The sequence below is a fragment of the Heptranchias perlo genome, chromosome 24 (genome assembly GCF_035084215.1).
Source record: "Heptranchias perlo isolate sHepPer1 chromosome 24, sHepPer1.hap1, whole genome shotgun sequence".
Classification (NCBI taxonomy): Eukaryota; Metazoa; Chordata; class Chondrichthyes; order Hexanchiformes; family Hexanchidae; genus Heptranchias; species Heptranchias perlo.
In genome coordinates, this window is record NC_090348.1 from 18855982 (window position 1) to 18877599 (window position 21618).

Genomic DNA, 21618 nt, shown 5'->3' on the forward strand with positions numbered 1-21618 from the left:
TTTATTAAATCTAATCCCTTTGCTATTTTTTTCATTGTACAATTAAGCAAATTGCACAAGTTAATTTACCTTTTTACCTCAAAATTATTCTGTTATCTAATGAATGCAGCTAAGTATAGTAAGAAGGGATACTTGGGGGTAAGAAGTAAAATCAAGCAACTTAGAGGAATGTGAGAATGAAGCTCCAGAAGCACCACTGGGAGAGACACTCTGGAATCACTGAGGAAGGAGGTCCCAGGATCTGGGTATATTAAGGGCAGTTCTGGAACATGGGGCACTGGGATTGCAGCCTAGGGATTTGTGAGCACAGGGCAAGGGATTTTGGGGAGGTCCTTGGGTTCAACTTGACTGGGGAGCTGGTTTTGAAGTATATGTTGGGGGGTGGGGGGGGGTGCTACAGCCTCACAGAATGAGGAGTAGCTGAGATGTGGTAGCATTGCAGGGAGCAGGATGCAGTTGCATTGTTGGGGAAGAGGGCCTAGGAGGCCCAAGACAGTGGGACCCAAACTATCGTTGGCCCTTTAGAAGCATCAGGCCCTAACTCGTCCCCCCAGGCCCTAACGTGTTTCCATCGTTCAGCATCCTCCTCAATCCATCTGCAGTCCTTTTGCACCTTTAGTTACCCCTCCTTCCCCCACACCAATGACTTCCTCCCAGTCAGCTGTTCCTGTCTTTAAATTTCTGTTTTAAAGCATGTGAGAAAATATTTTCCGTTTCTTAAAATCAATGGATGGAAAATCGCACGTTGGGAGTGTGCAATTTCATGATATTCTCCCTGGCATGGGCCAGGAGTGCAGAAGCAGGAAATCTACACTTTTATCGTACTATTAGCGTGTTTGTTGACTTATAGTGTTCAAGCATAGATTTCCATAAACAAACAAGAATTATCATATTTACATATTAAATAAAATGCTTACAAGTTCATGGTTTTGCAGTTTTCAAGTTTTTATATGAAAGAAAACATCCTTAACAACTTGAATTTATATAGCACCTTTGACGTAGAAAGCCCCAAGGTGCTTCAGAGACATAAGGAAAAAAAAGGAGGCATTAGCAGGGGTGACCAAAAGCTTGGTTGAAGAGATGGGTATTAAGGAGGATCTTAAAGGAGGAAAGGGAGGTGGATTGGGTTTACAGAGGGAATTCCAGAGTGTAGGGCATAAGTGGCATTGCTGGATCTGGTTCTGGGAATGAGGTGGGCCAAGTGGAGCAAATATCAGTGGGGGAACATTTAGGGAACAGTGATCATAGTATCATAAGGTTTAGATTAGCTATGGAAAAGGACAAGGAGCACTCTAGAGTAAAAATACTCAAATGGAGGGCCAATTTCAGTGGAATGAGAATGGATCTGGCCTGGATAAATTGGAATCAAAGATTGGCAGGCAAAACTGTAATCAAACGATGGGCGGCCTTTAAAGAGGAGATGGTTCGGGTACAGTCTAGATACATTCCCACGAGGGGGAAAGGTAGGGCAACTAAAGACAGAGCTCCCCGGATGATGAAACAGATAGAGAGTAAGATGAAGCAGAAAAAGGGGGCATATGACAGATGTCAGGTTGATGATACAAGTGAGATCCAGGCTGAATATGGAAAGTTCAGAGGGGAAGTGAAAAAGAAAATAAGAGGGACAAAGAGAGAGTATGAGACTAGACTGGTGGCTAACATAAAAGGGAATCCAAAAGTCTTCTATAGGCATATAAACAGTAAACGAGTAGTAAGAGGAGGGGTGGGACCGATTAGGGATCAAAAAGGAGATCTATGCATGGAGGCAGAGAGCATGGCTGAGGTACTAAATGAGTACTTTGCATCTGTCTTTAACAAGGAAGAAGATGCTGCCAAAGTCACAATAAAAGAACAGGCAGTTGAGATACTGGAAGGGCTAAAAATGAATAAAGAGGAGGTACTAGAAAGGCTAGCTGTACTTAAAGTAGATAAGTCACCCAGTCTGGATGGGATGCATCCTAGGTTGCTGAGAGAAGTAAGGGTGGAAATTGCGGAGGTACTGGCCGTAATCTTGCAATCATCCTTAGAGGACTGGAGAATTGCAAATGTTACACCCTTGCTCAAAAAAGGGCATAAGGATAAACCCAGCAACTACAGGCCAGTCAGTTTAACCTCTGTGGTGGGGAAGCTTTTAGAAACGATAATCTGGGACAAAATTAACAGTCACTTGGACAAGTGTGGAATAATTAAGGAAAGCCAGCATGGATTTGTGCAGCGCAAATCGTGTTTAACTAACTTGATTGAGTTTTTTGATGAGTAACAGAGAAGGTCGATGAGGGCAATGCAGTTGATGCAGTGTATATGGACTTCCAAAAGGCATTTGATAAAGTGCCACATAATAGGCTTGTCATCAAAGTTGAAGCCAATGGAATAAAAGGGGCATTGGCAGCATGGATACGAAATTGGTTAAGTGACAGGAAACACAGAGTGGTGGTGAACGGTTGTTTTTTGGACTGGAGGATGGTATACAGTGGTGTTCCCCCAGGGGTCGGTACTAGGACCACTGGTTTCCTTGATTAATATATTAATGACTTGGACTTGGGTATACAGGGCACAATTTCAAAATTTGCAGATGACACAAAACTTGGAAGTGCAGTGAAAAGTGAGGAGGATAGTGATAGACTTCAAGAGGACATAGGCAGGCTGGTGGAATGGGTGGACACGTGGCAGATGAAATTTAACGCAGAGAAGTGCGAAGTGATACATTTTGGTAGGAAGAACGAGGAGAGGCAATGTAAACTAAAGGGTACAATTCTAAAAGGGGCGCAGGAACAGAGAGATCTGGGGGTACAAGTGCACACATCATGGCAGGACAGCTTGAGAATGCAGTTTAAAAAAAGCATACTGGATCTTGGGCTTTATAAATAGAGGCATAGAATACAAAAGCAAGGATGTTTTGATGAACCTTTATAAAATAATGGTTCGGCCACAACTGGAGTATTGTGTCCAATTCTGGGCACTGTACTTTAGGAAGGATATAAAGGCATTAGAGAGGTGCAGAAGAGATTTACTAGAATGGTTCCAGGGATGAAGGACTTCAGTTCTGTGGATAGACTGGAGAAGCTGGGCGTGTTGTTCTTAGAGCTGAGAAGGTAGAGAGGAGATTTGATGCAGGTATTCAAAATCAAGAAAATCAGAGTAGATAGAGGGAAACTGTTCCCATTGGCGGAAGGGTCAAGAATCAGAGGACATAGATTTAAAGTGATTGGCAAAGATCCAAAGGTGACATGAGGGAAAACTTTTTTTTTTAAACACAGCGAGTGATTACGATCTGGAATGTACTGCCTGAGGGGGTGGAGGAGGCAGATTTAATCGTGGTTTTCAAAAGGGAATTGGGTAAGTACTTGAAAGGAAAAAATTTGCAGGGCTACGGGGAAAGGGCAGGGGAATGGGACTAGCTGGATTGCTCTTACAAAGAGCCAGCACAGACTCGATGGGCCGAATGACCTCCTTCTGTAACCATTCTATAATTCTATGAAGTGGCTGAATTCACATTAGCCAATGGTGGGGCGAAGGGAGGAAGGATGCACAAAAGGTCAAAGTCAAAGGATGCGTGGGGAGGTTACAGAGATAGGGCGAGACAAGGCCATGAAGGGATTTAAATACAAGGATGAAAATTTTAAATTTGTGGTGGTGGGGTCTGGGAGCCAATGCAGCTCAGCGAGCACAGGGTGATGGGTGAGTGGGACATGGTGTAAGATTGGATACGGGCAGCCGAGTTTTGGATGAATTGAAATTTATGGAGGATATGGGAGGCTGTCTAGGGGAGCATTAGAACAGTTGAGTCTAGAAGTGACAAAGGCATGGATGAGGGTTTCAACAGCAGATGAGTCGGGGACGGAGGTGGGCGATGTTACGCAGTTGAAAGTAGGTGGTCTGTGTGATGGAGGGGATATGGAGTTGGAAATTCATCTCAAGGTTGAATAGGATGGGGAGGTTGCAAACAGTCTGGTTCAGCCTGAGACTGTGGCTGGGGAGGGGGATGGAATTGGTGACGAGGGTACAGATGACGATGGCTTTGTTGGTACCAATATTCAATTTGAGGACATTGCGACTCATCCACGCCTGGATGTCGGACAAGCAGAGGCAGTGGAGGGATTAAGAGGTGGAAGAGAGTTCCAAATTTCTACTACTCTTCGTGTGCAAAAAGTGCTTCCTGATTTCGCTCCTGATTGGCCGAGCTCTAATTTTAAGATTACGCCATCTTGTTCTCGATTCCCCCACCAGAGGAAATAGTTTCTCTGTATCTGCCCAATCAAATCCTTTTAACCCCTTGATCAGACCACTGTTCAATCTCCCATACTCAAGGCAATAAAAGTAACATTTACATAACCTGTCCTTATAATTTAACCCTCTAAGCTCCGGTATTATTCTAGTGAGTCTGCACTTCACTCCCTCCAAGACCAATATATCCTTCCTTAGATGCAATGCTGAAAACTTAACGCAGTATCCCAGATGGGGTCTGAATCACAACTTCCTCCCCTTTGAGATAAAGGCCAACCTTCTATAAGCCTTTTGTACCTATCCACTAGCTTTTAATGATGTGTGTACTTAGACTGCTAAATCTCTTTGCTGTTCTACAGTCCCTAGCTTCTCATCATTTAGAAAATACTCTGATTTGTCTTTCTTAGGTTCAAAGTGGATGACCTCATACTTGCCCACATTGAACTCCATTTGTCTTGCTTTGCCAACTCACTTAATCTGTCTATGTCCCTTTGCAACTTCCTGTCCCTCCTAACAGTGTCATCTGCAAACTTGGGTATACAACTCTCTATTCCTTTATCCAAATCATATATGGTGAAAAGCTGAGGCTCCAGTACAGATCCCTGGGGAACACCACTGGTCACATCTCGCCATTCAGAGTACCTACTCTATATCTCCACTCTCTGTCTCCTACCTCCCAACCTAAAGGCTACCTCCAATTCAGTGCGCTATTGTTCTATAATAAAGGCTTACAGTTCACTAAATGTGTGAGTAAGTCTAACAACAGTACAGTTTTCCATCCAAGAAACTTGAAACACACGTGTTCCAAGAGATTTGAACGATGGGTATATTAACTTACGAAGAACTACATTAACGTCCCAAATGGGAACAAGTGACAGTCTAACTGGGCATAATTTCCAAACAGCTTGCATAAAATGGGACACCAATAGAGAATTCTCTAACGAGCCAAATGCAAAAGACCCATCTAAGCCTGAATTAGCAACATGACCTCAAATAGAACTAGGCTTTAAACAATGTCCAACAGTTGCTGGAGATATTTCAGAATAGGCAGATCATCACTCGAGATAACACTAAGCCACTTAGGACACCGCTGCATAAATGTTTCCTTTTTTGTGTTACAAGCACTATTAATGGATAGCGTGTGGGAACTAATCAATGCTTCAGCCACCTGGGAGATTCTGATCTAATAGTCTTTGTCTTTTAATAAGCAGGACATCAACCAGAACATCGAGGTTTGGATGCCACATGTACCCGCATCCAAGGGTACATGAGAGGAGATCCCTCTTGCAATGCAATGGATCCTACCACTGCTCCTTACCAGAATGTTAGAGAATCATGGTGTGGGGCCAGTAAGGGTGGTACAGCGATTGCTATATAAACTCATATCTTGTCAACTATCCATGGGATCAAGGGAAATAGAGGAATTGCATGCAGGAAAAGGAGACACCATCCAATACACAGCCTCTGTCCTTGAGCAGAAACATGTACGGCAAACAGGTCTATCTGCAGATGCCCCCAAGTCCAGAAAATTTCCTAATCTTCCACTTGAATTGTGAAACAATCCGCCTTTTGTCTACTATGGCTACATGCTGAGTCAAAAGAGTAATTTTGACCCATACACCAGTGCACTAGAATGGCTGCATCCTGAAAAAGGGAGTGGGAACAAGTCACTTATTCACACTTGTTGATGTACCAAACCACTGTAGTGTTGTCAAACATACCAGCTTGCCACATACTAAGATCTGGCAATGTTCCGGAGTTAATTTCACCACCCTTCATAACAAGTGATTGATGTACCAGGGGAACAGCTCTATTATCCACTTGCCCAGATCTCTGTTTCCTTGCAAACGGGTGCCCCATTCTGTGCATCTATAACCTTTATCAACTCTAAGGCGGCTGTTTTAAGGCAAACAGGTATGTATGATAACACTACAGTGGTCCGGTACATCAAGCACGAGATGGGACTTCTTGTAATTGTTTATGAATCTCACCCTTTTTACTGGAATGAATATTTACTGCAAGGCTATGCTGGCAGACCACAGGCATATGGCTCTAATGAACTAATAGTCCATGTATGGGTGGAGATGTGCATCCTGAAATACCCTACAACCATGGATAGGCACTTTATGAAAACCCTGAGATATGTGTACTGGCTGATGGGCAGTACCTTGTACTGATAACTTTACCCCTTGAACCAAAGAAACTTCTGATGGCATTCCAATACTGCAATATGGAAGTATGAATCCCCTGAAAACACTGCCTGGATTAGCTGCAATGGTGTGACCATCCTGAATATTTCCTGTTTTATGCATCAGTTTACAACTCTGAGGGCCAGTATAGGATGAAGTCCCCTGCCTGAAAGCCATGGATCTTTCTTCCAAGTCCACCTACTTCAGCATGACAGCCTGTCAATCAATGATGACAACTCACTTGGGAAAGTAACTGCCTGGAGCTATGTGGTCCTTTGGTGAAGAAATCTTGCCTAATCTACATTGTAGAATTGTATCCTAATTGCTGGTAAATCTCACTACTGAGTGTGTCCATTCTCTTGGCCTCTCACTCAGGAGGCTTTGGATCTGTCTCTTGCTTTTCTTTTCTTGCATGCTTCTCCTGAAAAGGGCAACCTAATATATTTTCCTGATATTCAATGCCCCAGTACAGACAATATAGACCCCTGGGAAACCTAAAAAAAACCCCAGATAGGCTAGATTAACTAACCCAGTTTGATACTCTAATGTCTGTCTAGTGTAGTGTACTCCTGTAGTGAAGCTGGAGACTTTTTTCCATATTTGCAATTGAGAGACGTGGCATGAAAAGCAAAGAACCTTTAGCTGGGAAAAGAAATGAACTGGCACCATGGTGCAGGTCCTCAGACTTTACACGATGCATGCAGGAGTAAGAGACCACGTGCAACCACCTATTTGCAACATCATGATAATGTTTTCATTTCTTTGCTTGACATGTGCCCTGGAGACCATCAAGTTGGGCCATATTCTTATAAGAATGAACTGCTGAAATCAAAGGTCTTCAAGCATCAACACGCTATTTTATTGAAACTTGAATTATCTATTCGTGTTAAAAATGTCAGAAGACCTAATAAATATTGAACAATGAAGCTGTGAGCAATATCACAACTCAATATCATGAATGGAATGCAATTCATATTTTACAAATTTACCCTTGTGCATTACATTAAAAGTTAGATGTAATTATTAATATATAAACTGTATAATGGACCAGTTTCAGGGACATAACTGTGAAACTATTTCTCACAGCACCTTCAACTCTCCATTACAATGTCACCTTGAAATGAGAAAAATATTTCATGTGATATAATGTAAAACTACAAACAGTGGGACATACAACAGTTAAAGTCAACTTTAATATTTTCCCAATATAATAAAGCAAGACACAAAAGTGTTTAGCCAAAAATATAAGCCTTGTACGGATCACAATGAGTTAGGATTAGGATGACTCAAACAGAACAAGATCCCACAGGGTTTAGAAAGCGTACTGTACCAATTCCACTTGTGCAACAGGAGGTATTAAATTGCTTGCTCAAACATTGACTTCGGACTTACAGTTAAAATTTGCAGTACTTTTTTGTCCGTTATTTATACTAGCATGAAAATAATCTCCTGCTATGCATTCCCACAGAAACCGGCAAAAGCAATTTTTTTTTGTGTGGGTCAGAATCAGGTCTTTTTTGTTTTAGTATTAACAATGTAATCCTGATCTGCAGTGGCTGTGCCTCTGATTCTTCTGTGAACAGTGGTGTAAACTATGAACATGTACCCATCAAATTAATTTACAAATTCAAATTTACAGGAGAAAGCTGCTGAGGCAAAATATAAAAATACAGTTTAACTGAATAACTTAACTTAGATTTTCATTGTATACAAAATATTATTGTGTAATACATCAATCTCAAAAGTTTTGTGGCAGTTAAATAAGCTTTGAATCTAAAGATTTTTGTGCTGTAGACGCTAGTTCTATTTTAATATCTGTGTGCAGTGTAAAGCATTAGTCTACAATTTAAAAAACTGAAGCAAAACAGAAAGGTTTGAATTATAAACTTACCCTTTTCCAACAAAAGGAGGCTTTCATTCCCATCACTCTCCAAATACTGTTCCTCAAGCAGATTGCTGTCAATTGATATTGTGTCCAGTGAAATCTGAGATGGGCTTCTCCTCACATTTTTATACACTACAGGACAGTTAGTCAAGGAGGGTTGTGCACGATCCTTCAGTTTCCCACTGATTTGTGTGTAAAAATTCAAAGTAGAGAATTTAGATGCAGGTTTATAGAAGTCACTTTTGTAAAGTGCATGAACATTGCATTCTTTTGAAAAGAATGCACTTTCCTCACAGATTGTTAAAAGGATTGCCGCAACAGAAATAAAAACTGATGAAGATTTAAAGAAAAAAAGTGTTCGTTATTTTATCCCTTTCCTTTTAGGCTCCTATGCCAAGTACTGTTCTCTAGGCAAGAGGCCAGGCAAAGGACTTGCTGCCATTCTTGAATCAGTTACTAAGACATGTGCAAAAGTGGTTAGATTGGGACATGGGAAGTGTCTGACCTCCACTTTGCAGCTACCAGCCAGCAGGATCGGATAAGGGTTGACTTTTGCCAGGTCCAAAACCGGGCAAAGGATGGATCGGGATCATGGCTTGAATTCTGATGTTTGCCTCCAAAGAAACGTTACTGAAAGCTTTCATCACCACATTATATAAAACTTCAATACCTGCCGGGCCCAAACTGGGCGAGTGATAAACTGAACAAAACCAAAAATTAATGTGACAATCTGTATGGCATACTATGCTGCAGCAAACTCCTGTGCCACTGCAGTGCTTGAAGATGAATAGCATTTCGAAATGTGCTCTGCTTGCAAAGACCTCATGATCCAACCTGAGCATCACAAGCTATCAGGAGAAATTAATTTTCTTCACTCTGGGTAGGTGATGGTAGTGACAAGTGCTGATGTGCCCCAGAAATGCACCATCTAACCTTTAGCTTTTTATTTTGTCACAAATAAACCCAACTCGTTTCTGAGTATGTTATTCAGTCATTATAAGTATGAAAGTAGGAATTTATAATGAAAACTGCCGGAATAAACTTGTCAACCTGTGATGGCGTTAGCAACTCCACTGGCTGTAGGATGTATTTATAACATGACAAGTTTACGTGGGCTGGCAGTTGCCATTATAAATGTTGACAGGAATTTATAATAGAAAGTCAATAGAAAGTGTACACAGATATAAGATTAATAAATTATCAATATGTCTGCCATACCATGATCCTCCACTGCTAGATTTACCCCTTAGCAGTCATATCTTCTCAAATTATTCTTTTACTTTTGATATGCTTCTAAATCGCTATTTTCTTTTACGTTATCGGTCAGCTTTTTTTCATATTCCTATTGAGCCCGTCTAATCATTTTTCACCTCAGCAATATATTTTCTATATTCCTCATGGTTTTCTTCAGAATTGCTTGCCCTAGTTTTATTGAACACCTTCCTCTTAAGTTTCAGTTTTATGTTAATCTATTTATCCACACGACTCTTTATCCATGCACCGCCTTCTTGCCCTATATATTTGTTTTGTACTTCATCCATTTCATATTTGAAGATTCCCCACAGTTGATCCATTATCCTCTTCGCTAACTTTTCTGCCAAATTTGGACTAGATCATTTATCGGGTATTGTGTCCAATTCTGGGCACTGCACTTTAGGAAGGATGTGAAGGCCTTAGAGAGGGTGCAGAAAAGATTTACTAGAATGAGGGATTTCAGTTACGTGGATAGGTTGGAAAAGCTGAGGTTGTTCTCCCCCGAGCTGAGAAGGTTAAGAGGAGATTTGATAGAAGTGTTCAAAATCATGAAGGGTTTAGATAAAGTAAATGAAGAGAAACTGTTCCCATTGGCGGAAAGGTCAAGAACCAGAGGACACAGATTTACGGCGATTGGCAAAAGGACCAAAAGCGACATGAGGAAAACCTTCTTTACACAGCGAGTAGTTATGATCTGGAATGCGCTGCCTGAAAGGGTGGTGGAAACAGATTCAATTGTGGCTTTAAAAAAGGAATTGGATAAATACTTGAAGGGAAAACATTTTTCAGGGCTACGGGGAAAGCACGGGGTAATGGGACTAACTGGATTGCTCTTACAAAGAGCCGGAACGAGCTCAATGGGCCAAATGGCCTCCTTCTGCGCTGTAACCATTCTATAATTTTATGATCTCACCAACTCTGCCTATTTCAAGTCCAACACTTATCTTTAATAGATATTACTTCAAGTGGAACTTGTGGTGCATTAGCAAATATAATGTTGGGCCAGATTTTGCTATCAAAATAATAGTGAGGTTAATGGCGCTTGCCATTATTTATGTGTAAATGGTACAGCAATTTCAGGCGAGAGGCAGATGTGCAGTTACATGCGAATATCCAAAAGTTGTTGTCTGAGTTGCGCCGCTCTGCCGTTAGCTTTGCGAAAATGGCATTTCGCTGTCTGCCTGATTATTGATATGCATTGAATGTCAAGAAGTTGCTGTATTTGCGCGGTGGATACGAACAAAACCTGCCGCAGATATTTAGGGGTTGTAATTTTAACGACTTAAATGTTAATGACTGCCGATCAACCTCCCTGGCACCGAAAATTAACTATTATAAGTGTGGAGTCTCATTCCTTCAGGTTGTGAATTGTTTTAGGAGATTTTAAACATGTCAAATTTTAATACTTTTCCTTTCTTTATTACTCATTCTGTACCAGATTTGACAATGAATTTACTCTCTTTAATTCATCCTCCTTCTTAGTCCTTCTGTTGCTTATTTCCCAATCCTTAAATCTCATTGGTAATGGACATATCCTGTTGGCTGCCCTGTTTACTCAGGTCCCAGGGGCCCTGTTTCCCTCACTGCACCATTATCAGCTCACACTTCCAGCAACTTAGTGGGCAAACATTTTTTTTGAACTGAAGGGTGCAGGGACAAGTCTAACTATGGCAGACTGTTAGATGCCCTGCTACAGCAATATCTGGCCATAAAAAGGTAAGTGCTCTGCACAAAGTGACCACTAGGTAGAGCCTGAGTGTTAATGTTTGTTTTAAAAGTATAGTTTCAAAATTTATACAAAGCTAAATTTGCATATAAGCAAGAAAGAAAAAGACCTACAACTGGCATAAAGGTATAGGCCAGAATAGGGATTCAGATATTCATTATAAGAGAATTCACACCCATCACAACAGAGATTATGATTTAGGTTGCATTTTTGCTTGTTTAGATTTTGTGAAATTAAATTAATCAATTAGGTTCCACTACAGAGCAATTGAAAATGTGTGTTTTTTCAAATATTATAAGAAAGCACTTCTGGCAACATAGAACAATAATTTGGCTGAATTATTTTTGTCCATATGCTAAATGATGTCTAATGACATCAAGCAATATTTTTCCTACATAAATAGGGCAACATAACAAGGAGCAGTTAAGAAAAAAAAAGTACCAAGGACAGTTATAGACTGTGCCAAGTACGAAATTAATACTAACCCATAATAGAACTGCTGTGTGGTCATACATTATCCTAAATGGTCTTCAAATAATGATAAATATTGACTACAAATAGCTGCATACCTTGATACTGACTGAGGTAATGCCAACTTTGTTGAAGGTGGCGTTTCTTTACTGTAATCAAAGTTTCGCAAGGGATCCAGTTGATCATGATCTGTTAAATCATTTAATGAATCTATGGTTCCATTTCTTTTGTTTTGCAAAGTACTTGACATTTCCTCTTGGCAATTCTTCTTACACAAAGAAAGACTACTGCATTCATCTTTGTTTATTGTGCAAACATTCAGCGGTTCCATGCTTTGAGAAAAATTGAGAGCTTCAGCATTTGATAACTTTATGGCTTCACTGAGCTGATTTTTATCTTCTGAACTAGTTCCATCAATGTCTCCAGGGGTACCTGATGATACTGGAAATTGACTGACAGCAGCATCAAAAGAGGACTGTGATATCATTCCTTTTATCAAAGCTGAGTCACTATATGATTTAGAAAGCAACGGGTCCATAGGCCCGACAGTACTTTTATCTGTGCTTTCAGTCCAAACATTTCCTGATTCATTAAGTGTTTTTTTGCTGAGATGGTTGGAACTTGAATCATCACTTGGTGCTTCATTCTCAGCTGCTAGAGTTTCTCTACTTTCAGAAGGTGAAAGAACAGATTCTGTAGGACTTGAGTTTTCAGCCGCAGCCTTACTGCTTGCTTCAGTCTGAGGCAGTGGATGAAGCATTAAAGCTACTTCAGCACTTTTAATTAAAAACCCAATGCAAACTTTGGTCTGCTCTGCCGGCTTTCCAGTCACCTTCTCTACATTCTTTTGAAATTGTTCCTGAAGCATTTTTATCGACTGTTGAAGGCGGAGCAAGAAGCAGTATTGATGATGATTAACCTGCATACTCACACGCTTTTGAATATGTACAAGAACATGTATATCTGCATCTGAAGACTGCAAGGATTTCAAGGATCCAACAGTACCATCTAAAGAATTTGATTTTCCCAATCCATTAGTAAATAGCTCGGATTCTGTACTGTAGTAATCCCTCAAGAGCTTTTTACGTTGCAAACGGATGCTAAAGTCGCTGGATTCACTTTTGGGAATTTGATAGCCAGATTGTCTGGAAGACAGGACAGATTCTTGAGATTTTGCAAATCTATTGGGTTGACAAACCCAGACTGAAAGAGGGAAAGAATCCACAAATCCCATAGGTCTTCCTTTCCCACTCTTCATGCCTTCATAGTCGACCCAAAACTGAGAAAAGTGTATGGCCCACAGGTCTGTAGCAGCAGAAGTTTTCAAAGCATTTGTACTCAACTTTGGAGTAACTAGGCCCTTATAAATGTCATGCAACTTGGTGTCCTGCTCATGGGCATGCCTTTGAAATACTGGATGCAATATGTTGAAACTGTTTGTGGTTTTGGGAAAGGTTGTGAATGTTTTGCTAAAAAAGTTATCATCTTTGAACTCCTGCAGCATGGCCTCCAGGTCAGTCCGCGTACATTTTGGTGAGTGCCTTGTATTTGTAGCGAATACCTCTGCTGTCTGAATAGAAATTGATTGTGGACGGTCTTGATGGTCATCAGGTCCCTTATCAGTTGGAACAATAAACTGATACAAAACAAAGATATTTTCAGAGTCTCAATAACTTAGAAAAGCAGCTAAGAACAACCTCAATTTTTCAATATGTTGCATTCAAAAATACTATTTTTGGAACCATTTTATGAAGTAAAGCTGAAATCAATTTGCATGGTCAGAGTTATAGGGTGGGTAAACTAAACACAGGGTGTGATTAGGACTATTTGCTTATGTAGAGGTCAAACGCAGACACAGACTGGTTTGCACTGAATGACCTGCTTGCGTTTCATAATTTCTATAATTGTTAACATTTTGATTTCCTGGGTGCTGCAAAGAAATTGATTGAATATTGAAGGAAAAAGAGCAGGAACTTTCTCGCACTCTTCAGTTTTCTATTTACCACACCTCAGTAGTGAAGAGGGCAATAGGAGCACCGTAATAATCATCTTACATGTATGCAATCATGGTTTTTCTCATTTCTTGAGAGGAGCTGTAACAAGTTGTGTACAACGCCTTTTTAAACAGTCAACCCAGCTGTCATAAAATGCAAGTGTATTGCACTCAGTAATACTTCGCTGATCTTTCTGCTTTTGGATATTATTTGTACACAAGTGTGAACAGTAGTTTTAGCCAGCACACAGTGATCGATGTGACCACAGAACATGGTGGGCATCCCACATGTTCTCCAGCCAACGATTTATGGCGATTTGAAGTTAACCGAGGTTGTCCTTATCTCTGCATGGTCGGTTTCAGACCAGACTCCATTTTTAAAAAATTTGTTTTGCGTTATTTTTGAACTTGAAAAATATGTACTGAAAATAGAATATTGAAAACAGAACACACTGGCCTTGAAATTAGGCCATGGGATATTAGTTTTAAAAGTTTTCACCAAAAAAAAAGAGAAATTTCGGACCAATATTCCATAGCTTAATTTCAAGGCTACAGTGTCCCAGCTGCATAACTGAACCTTTACATACCTTGAGCATCAGTCCATCAACTCGTATATCGACATGTTCATTTTTTTTCCCACTATCAAGTTTGTAGATAGCTGTGAACTGTTCCAGGCTCTGCAGCAGATCTAGTATAAACTGGTTCAACCACAGCATGCTCCTGGTGTCAAGAGTGAACTGTAGTGCATTCATCTGTACATAAAGATTAGGGCAAGGAACTGCAGACAGGAATACATACATATTTTATTAAAAATTGAAGGGTCAAATGATATTCTCATCAATATTTGAGGCAATACCCATTGTACTGAAGATGGGTGGACTCTGACTTTCTACCCAATGAAGCACAACTTTGATGTGATATATATTATCAAGAGAATATTGAGGATTACAAAATTTGATCTGCATTTCTCATGGAATAATCCATGGAGACCACTGACGAGACTGCATACTGGAAGAAATTTCACGTAGAATGGGTTTTGCCGTAACAAAATTGATATATTTATTCCATTTCTGTGCTAGATTTAATAGAAAAATAATTTACCAAGCTGTGAAATCCAATATATTAGAGAGTCAGGGTTTTCACCAGAGTGATTTGCCATGATGATCTAATACAGTGTTCTAATGCACTGCAGTTTGAACAACATTTGTTAAGGTCTATATTTTCAGTATTTGTTACAGTAACTTGTTAATTAAAAACTAGAATTACTGTGACATTCTTGTGCTTCTAAAGTTTGTACAGAGTTAATAGAAAGATTTAACTAGGATGCTAATTGTAAAGAGATAAAAAGATAAATGGAGATAAAATGTTGAGATTATGCAGGAATTTTTTTTTTTAAAAAGCATAACAAATATCCTTAAAGATTTAATGTTTTTTCCATTATTTGAGCAGAATCTAGATGTTAGATTTTTAAATCCGTCTGATACCTATATTTAGTTTTATAGAGTAAGCTGCATTTCCTCTTAATAGAATGAGACTGAAGGTAGTACATTTTCTGCAGTTTACTCCCACTGAAACCAGAGTTTCAAATTCTATTTGATTGGAATATTTCTGATTTAAAGATCCAATAGGCAATCCATAATATCTGAGGTAGAAATTCGGTTTTTTTAAAATCCGAAACCTTTCTATTTTCTTCACTAAGTAAACTTTCAAGTGCATGAAATATCATGGGCTCAATTTTCAAATAGAAGTCCGGGTACGTTGGGGCAACAAAAATCCAGAGCAGGTAAGGAAGCCGGCCCCAACCGACCAACTTCCGTGTTTCATACAGACGCATCTGTGTGTGCCCACACTTCAGGAATCCGGAAGACCCGACGGCAATTAAAGCCGACGGGCTGATATTTAAAGCAGTTATTAAGATATTTAAACTTGTTAAAGTACTTAATTTTATGGTGATTGAGGCAGGGAAAGGATTTTCATTCTGCCTCAGCGTGTTTCCCGTGCTGTGTGAAACAGTCCATGTTGAAGAGACGTGTTTCAGCTAGCAGCCATTTGGACATTAAAATGCCTGTTTGACAGATGGGGATAAAAGGTCAGTTATTGCAGCAGGGCATTCAGTTGTCTCCGATAAACTTTTGGCTGGGAGATCTTGGTGTTTAGACTGAAAATTCTTGGTTTCCTCTCAGAATTGTTCTGTTTACACATATTTACCAACTTTCCGGACACCCTCAAACTGACACCATCAGGATGGGGCGCCATGGTTGCATTCACCAGTGCATCCGAGGACAAGGAACATCATCATCCTCGCCAGGCACGGCGTGCACTTCTGCCAATTGGAGCTCCACAACACTGTGCTGTGCTACAGGGACCTGCACAAGAGCACAGAGGGAGCGACGTCGCAGGAGGCACTACCCATACCAGAGGGTGTACAGACAGAGGCTCAGCTTCCTGGACCTCTCTGAGGAGCAGTGCATACAGAGGCTGAGAGTGAGTCACCAGGTGGTCACAGACATCTGCAGCCTCCTTCATGCCGAGCTGCTCCTGGCTGGGCCTGGCGGCATCTCATTACCCGTCGCTATTTAAACGACCACTGCCCTCAACTTCTTCGCTTCCGGATCATTCCAGGGTGCCACCGGGGACATTGCTGGAGTCTCTCAGTCATCTGCACACAAGTGCATAAGGCAGGTCACCGACGGCTTGTTTCGCAGGGCCTCGTAATATGTCAACTTCCCCATGGACGATCTCAGCCAGGCAGAGAGGGCAGTGGGATTCCACTCTGCGACTGGCTTCCCACGGGTGCAGGGTGCAATCGATTGGACACATATAGCAATCCAAGCACCTCCACGCAAGCCAGGACTGTTCATCAACAGAAAGGGGTGTCACTCCAACGCTCAGCTCGTTTGTGACCTCCGCAAAAGATTCCTTCATATGTGCGCCAGATTCCCTGGCAGCTGCTACAATTCTTTCATTCTGAGGGAATCCAACATCCTAGGCCTCTTCCAAGCACCGAACACCCTTAAGAGCTGGCTCCTCAGGGACAAGGGATAGACACTGCATATGTGGCTCATGATACCTCTGAGGAACCCCATCAGCAAGCAACAGCGTCAATAAAACGACAGCCACATCGCCACCAGATCTATAATTGAACATGCGATAGGGCTGCTCAAGATGCGATTTTGGTGCCTCGATCGTTCTGCGGGAGCGCTTCAATACGCACCAGTGAGAGTGGAATGCATTATAGTTGTGTTTTGTGTTTTGTGTCCTGCACAACATCGCGCAACAGAGAGGGGTACCGGTTGAGGAGGTCCCATCCACCATCCACATTGAGGAGAAGCTGGAGGAGGAGGGCGAACCCATTGGCAGAGCAGTAGCTCGCCTGGCTGCTTGTGGGGTCAGGGAGTCACTCATAAGTGAAAGGTTCTCATAAGATCAGAAAGTGAGAAGAGTCCAGTACTCTCACCACCTGGAAAGACCAATGCCAACACCAGCACCCCCCCCACCCCCGTGTAAAGTGACCCACTGGGTGGCATCAAGTGTCGCCGTTCATGGCTAAGCATATGAAAGGGCGCCATCACAAAAGCCAGTCAAGAATGGGCAAGACATGGCAGTAGCGGTGAGAATGATAACATTTAATGTGACTAAAAAAAAATATAAATGAAAAACATGACAGTCTGTCAGACACCCTTGTGCATACCCTTCGTGCTCACAAAACCTTAGCCTTTCTCTTCCTACCGCTTCTACGTGGTGCATCCCCTGTGACTGCAGCAGAGGTAGTGGCAGGTTGCTCATGTTCATGCCCTGATTGCTGAGATGCTTTCAGCCTACGCCCTCTGGGTTTTGGACCCCGTCAGGGCCCCTTCAAAGGCTGCTCCACCTGCACCTGTGCAGGGGCAGAATCAGCCAACTGGAGAGGAGCAGCATTGTGGGTTCTGGATGAGAGGGGAGCAACGTGTGAGTGCTTTGAGTGGCGTCCCCACTTCCATGTCCCCTTTCGCCATCATCCCTCTCCTGGGCCAGGCCCACATCACTCCTACCACTCTGCTGGACAACAGTGTGAAAGACTTATGTGATGCCTTGTAAGGCCAGTGCTAATATATCTGTCCGCCTGTCCATGGCAGCAGAATGTAGTTCAGAGTCCGCACGGTCATTGTCAGGGCCTGAATGGACTCATTTGTAAAACATGCTTGAAGCTCCACAGAGGCAAGCCTTCTCTCCATCGCAGACATTCCCGCACTTATCTGCAACACTATCTCAGACATTTCAGCAGTTACATGCGATACTATCTCAGACAGTTGCTCACGTCCCTGCGACACTATCTCAGAGATTCCCTCATGAACCTGTGCCACCATTCCACTCATGCAGGAGTTGGACACCTCCATCCTCTGCGCTATTGTGGAGTGTGTGCGTGGCACCTGTTCCAGTACCTCGCAAATGTGCTGCTGTTCCTCGATCATTCTCCTTTTAAAGGATGGCCATCGGGGTGCAACACCTGCATCCAGCTGAGCAGAGCCTGAAGAGGAGTGTGCCCACCGACGTGGACTCTCCACAGCTGCCCCAGCCACCAGTGTCTGCTCGTGCTCACGTGTGTGGTGATTCATCAGGTGCCAACCCAACTGACTGACTGATAACTAGGACCCACTGAGGTGTGAGTATCCGCACTGGTGGATGGCTCGCTAAGATGTGACAGTGCGCCCTCAGAGGCCTGGAGCTCCTCTGAGGAATTGCCCTCTGCTGTCATTGCGGTCGTTGAAGGGCCTGGAAGAGAACAGAAGGCAGTATTAAGCATCGCTACAGATGTGTCATGTTGCGATGAGCAGACTGAGGTGTTCAATATGCCAAGCATTGTTAACATCAATTAATGTTGTGCGTGATGAATGTTAAAGTTGTGTCACCAGACATTTGTGGGGTGCCAGTCACGGCATGCGAGACGGACACGCGGTTGATCTGCAGGGCTCCTCCTCCGCGTCTGCAAGGACCACGATTTGTGGAGGTCCCCTCCAGTCCTCGCCCTCTCGCGTGCATTCTGAGCTCTCTCCTCCTAGAAGGGGAGAAAGTACAGACGAGTGAGTGAGTGATACTGAAGCGGCCAGCCGATGAATGCATTGGTTTGAGTGAGGCTGACCGTGAAAGAGGTGCATCAGAGGGTGAGTATGAGACACAGCCATCACATTGGATGAGGATTCGGGTGAGTGGTAGTGGTGGGATCACAAATGGGGAGGTGAGGAAGTGCTGAGGAGGTGAAGGTAAGTTGAGGATGAGCCTTAAGTGGGTGTGAGGAGTGATGTGATGGATTGTCTTGGCAGTGCAGAATAAGTTGGGGGGGGGGGGGTGATGTGGAACACAGAATGCAGGAGAGTCAGTAAGCATATTCACTTTAGCTGACCTAGTTAGGTCATTGAAAGGCTTCCTGCACCGGACTCAGGTGCAGGAGATGTTGCTGCTGCTGATGACCTCCTCTGCCACCTCGAGCCAGGCCTTCTTGGTGGCAGAGGCAGGGCACTTCCTCCTGTCAACTGGATAAAAAATTTCCCTCCTCCTCCTCACCGCAGCCAGTAGCACCTGGAGTGAGGCATCATTAAATCTTGGAGCAGCCTCGCCCCTGTGCTCCATATTGTGTGTTTTTGGTCTTTGCTCCAGCAAAAGCCATTGGAGCAATGGCCCTTTAAATGTAGACGCTCCAGCTGACAGCCTGTCATGCGGGTGCGCAGTCCGCCCACTGTGTAGCTTTCTGATGGCGCGTTAAGGGTCACCAATTAACTCGTGATTGCATGGGGAACGCTAAGTTTTTATTATCCGGGTTTGCCGCGCGCCCATTGACCCCCCCCCATCCCCCACTGCTGCCATCCTGTTGCCCTTTGAAAATTGAGCCCTATGTATCAATTCGTTGATCTTGATTCAGTCTTTGCTCAAGTGTATGATCTTGATATAATGTCAAAATATTTAACATTAACTAAGGACTTTTTTTTCTATAAATCTGAACAAAGGCAGCATGCCAAATTATTTTGCAGACCATGATTACACGTATCCATTAAAATATGAAACTTGTCATACCTCTTTAGAGACTAGGCTTGTGAAGTTTAGTTGCAGTTCTAAAAACAGATATTATTCATGTTGCATATCATCAAATCAGTATGATGATAAACTATGTTCTACCTTAGCATAAAGCCTTAGTGAGAGGATTCTTCTTAACACAATATGATATTCCAGCCTTGAGCCTTCATGGTTCACTGTAATTCAGCAAACATGCACCCTACAACCTGGTGAAAACCCATGTTCAAAGTTTCAACTAAGCACATTATTTATTCTCCCAGGTATGATTCAGGGAATGTCATGCAGAATCAATGAATGATAAAGCTACATGATTTTGACAATCAGCCCCACCAACCAAAAACAAAACCACTTTACAGGAGAAAATGATAATAGTGTAACCTGTACAGAAAAGGAGATCTAGGACAGAACTCTGATGTACGTTCTTTTCCAACCTGTCCAACACATTCCATATGGCTATAATGCAAGGCCACAAGAATGAATTTCAATAAAAACAATTAGTCTGTACTTGAGAATACTAGTGTTAATATACAAGGCATTTTAGTGAGACAATACGACTCACAGCTGGTACATGTCTCACAATGCCACACACAACACTAAAAAGGTAGCATTAATTTTCTTTTGTAAACAAATGTTATCTATAGTCACACAATTTTCCATAAAGACTTTTTTAAAAAAATCAATGCTACTGATATCTATGAAATCTGATAAGTATAAATGAAATGCTCCTCTTTTAAGGTTGTAAGTTCTTTTCACTCCAATGGGAAATAAAAGTTTTTGGTACCCTGCTGACCACATTTTACTCCAAATTAATTCCATTTTCACTGCCCAGGAGTGAATTCTTTGCAGTATGTTTTCACTCAAATAGTCCAATCTGTGAGATGGAATAAAACCTGCTGAGCACAATGATGGTGCAATACCACTGTTCAATCACTCTGAAGTGAAAAACTTTTAGAACTTATAATAAATGTTTCCCTGCATCGACACTGTCAATATTTTCACAGTTCTTAATATTTACAATGGTGGATCATTCACATTTCACACATATTGATAGCATACAAAGGCTTTCTGTTCTAATAAAATAATACAGCACTGTAGCATACAAACATTGGCAGGATGATGAAATGGTTATAATATTTCTAGGTCCCAACATTTTAATATAAATAAGACATTAGCAAAAGCCAGTTCATTCAATAAAGCATAATTCAGTGGCAATGTAAAAGAACTGCTCCTGCATCTCCTAGTTATATAGGACAAACACCTTATGATGTACAAAAATATATTGTATCATGTAACATGTTGCAACTCAGCTTTATATAAAAATGCAGAGGGAGTTTGAAGTGGTACCCAAAGCCTCTTTGGAGCAATTGATAGGTGCTATAAAAATAGATTATGATGTACAGTGTAGCCAAGAGATGGTGGGATTAATGGGTTACATTAATCTGCAAGGGTGCAAAATTACATAAAATTCTCCTAAGCCATTTTTCTGTTGGTTAAAGTTTATCAATTATGATCAAGAGAGAGGCGAGTGGCAAAGACTGATGCGTTCTCTCAAGCAAATCCATGAAGGTATCCTCAGGGTCTAGAGAGAGCATTATACGCAGCTGGCATTTGACCCAACAGGCAATACCAAGGACACATTCACATGAAGTTTTGAAAAAAAACAATAGTGTGCTGCACAGGTGGAAGGCCTTAATGACAACTTTCTGGGAGAAAATGGACTGCACACTGTCACATAGCTCATAGCAGATGTGTACTGTATTCATGACAAAATCCTAAAAACTGCTCTAAGCAAAAAGGGATATAACAGCAATTGTCTTGGAGATCAGTG

General features: G+C 41.8%; 1 protein-coding gene across 3 annotated transcripts in view; it reads right to left on the bottom strand.

The window, feature by feature from the left end:
- Positions 1-21618, bottom strand: part of bltp3b (bridge-like lipid transfer protein family member 3B) — a 124780-nt gene that overhangs the window by 29844 nt on the left and 73318 nt on the right. For 2 of the 3 annotated variants that reach the window (XM_068004856.1, XM_068004854.1), the window contains 4 exons: positions 20169-20243; positions 14330-14520; positions 11848-13385; positions 8305-8480 (listed from right to left, as the gene is read on the bottom strand). In XM_068004856.1, coding sequence (XP_067860957.1) covers positions 8305-8480; positions 11848-13385; positions 14330-14520; positions 20169-20243 — 1980 coding nt within the window. The remainder of the gene's footprint in view (positions 1-8304; positions 8481-11847; positions 13386-14329; positions 14521-20168; positions 20244-21618) is intronic. The other variant, XM_068004855.1, reaches the window with a different exon arrangement.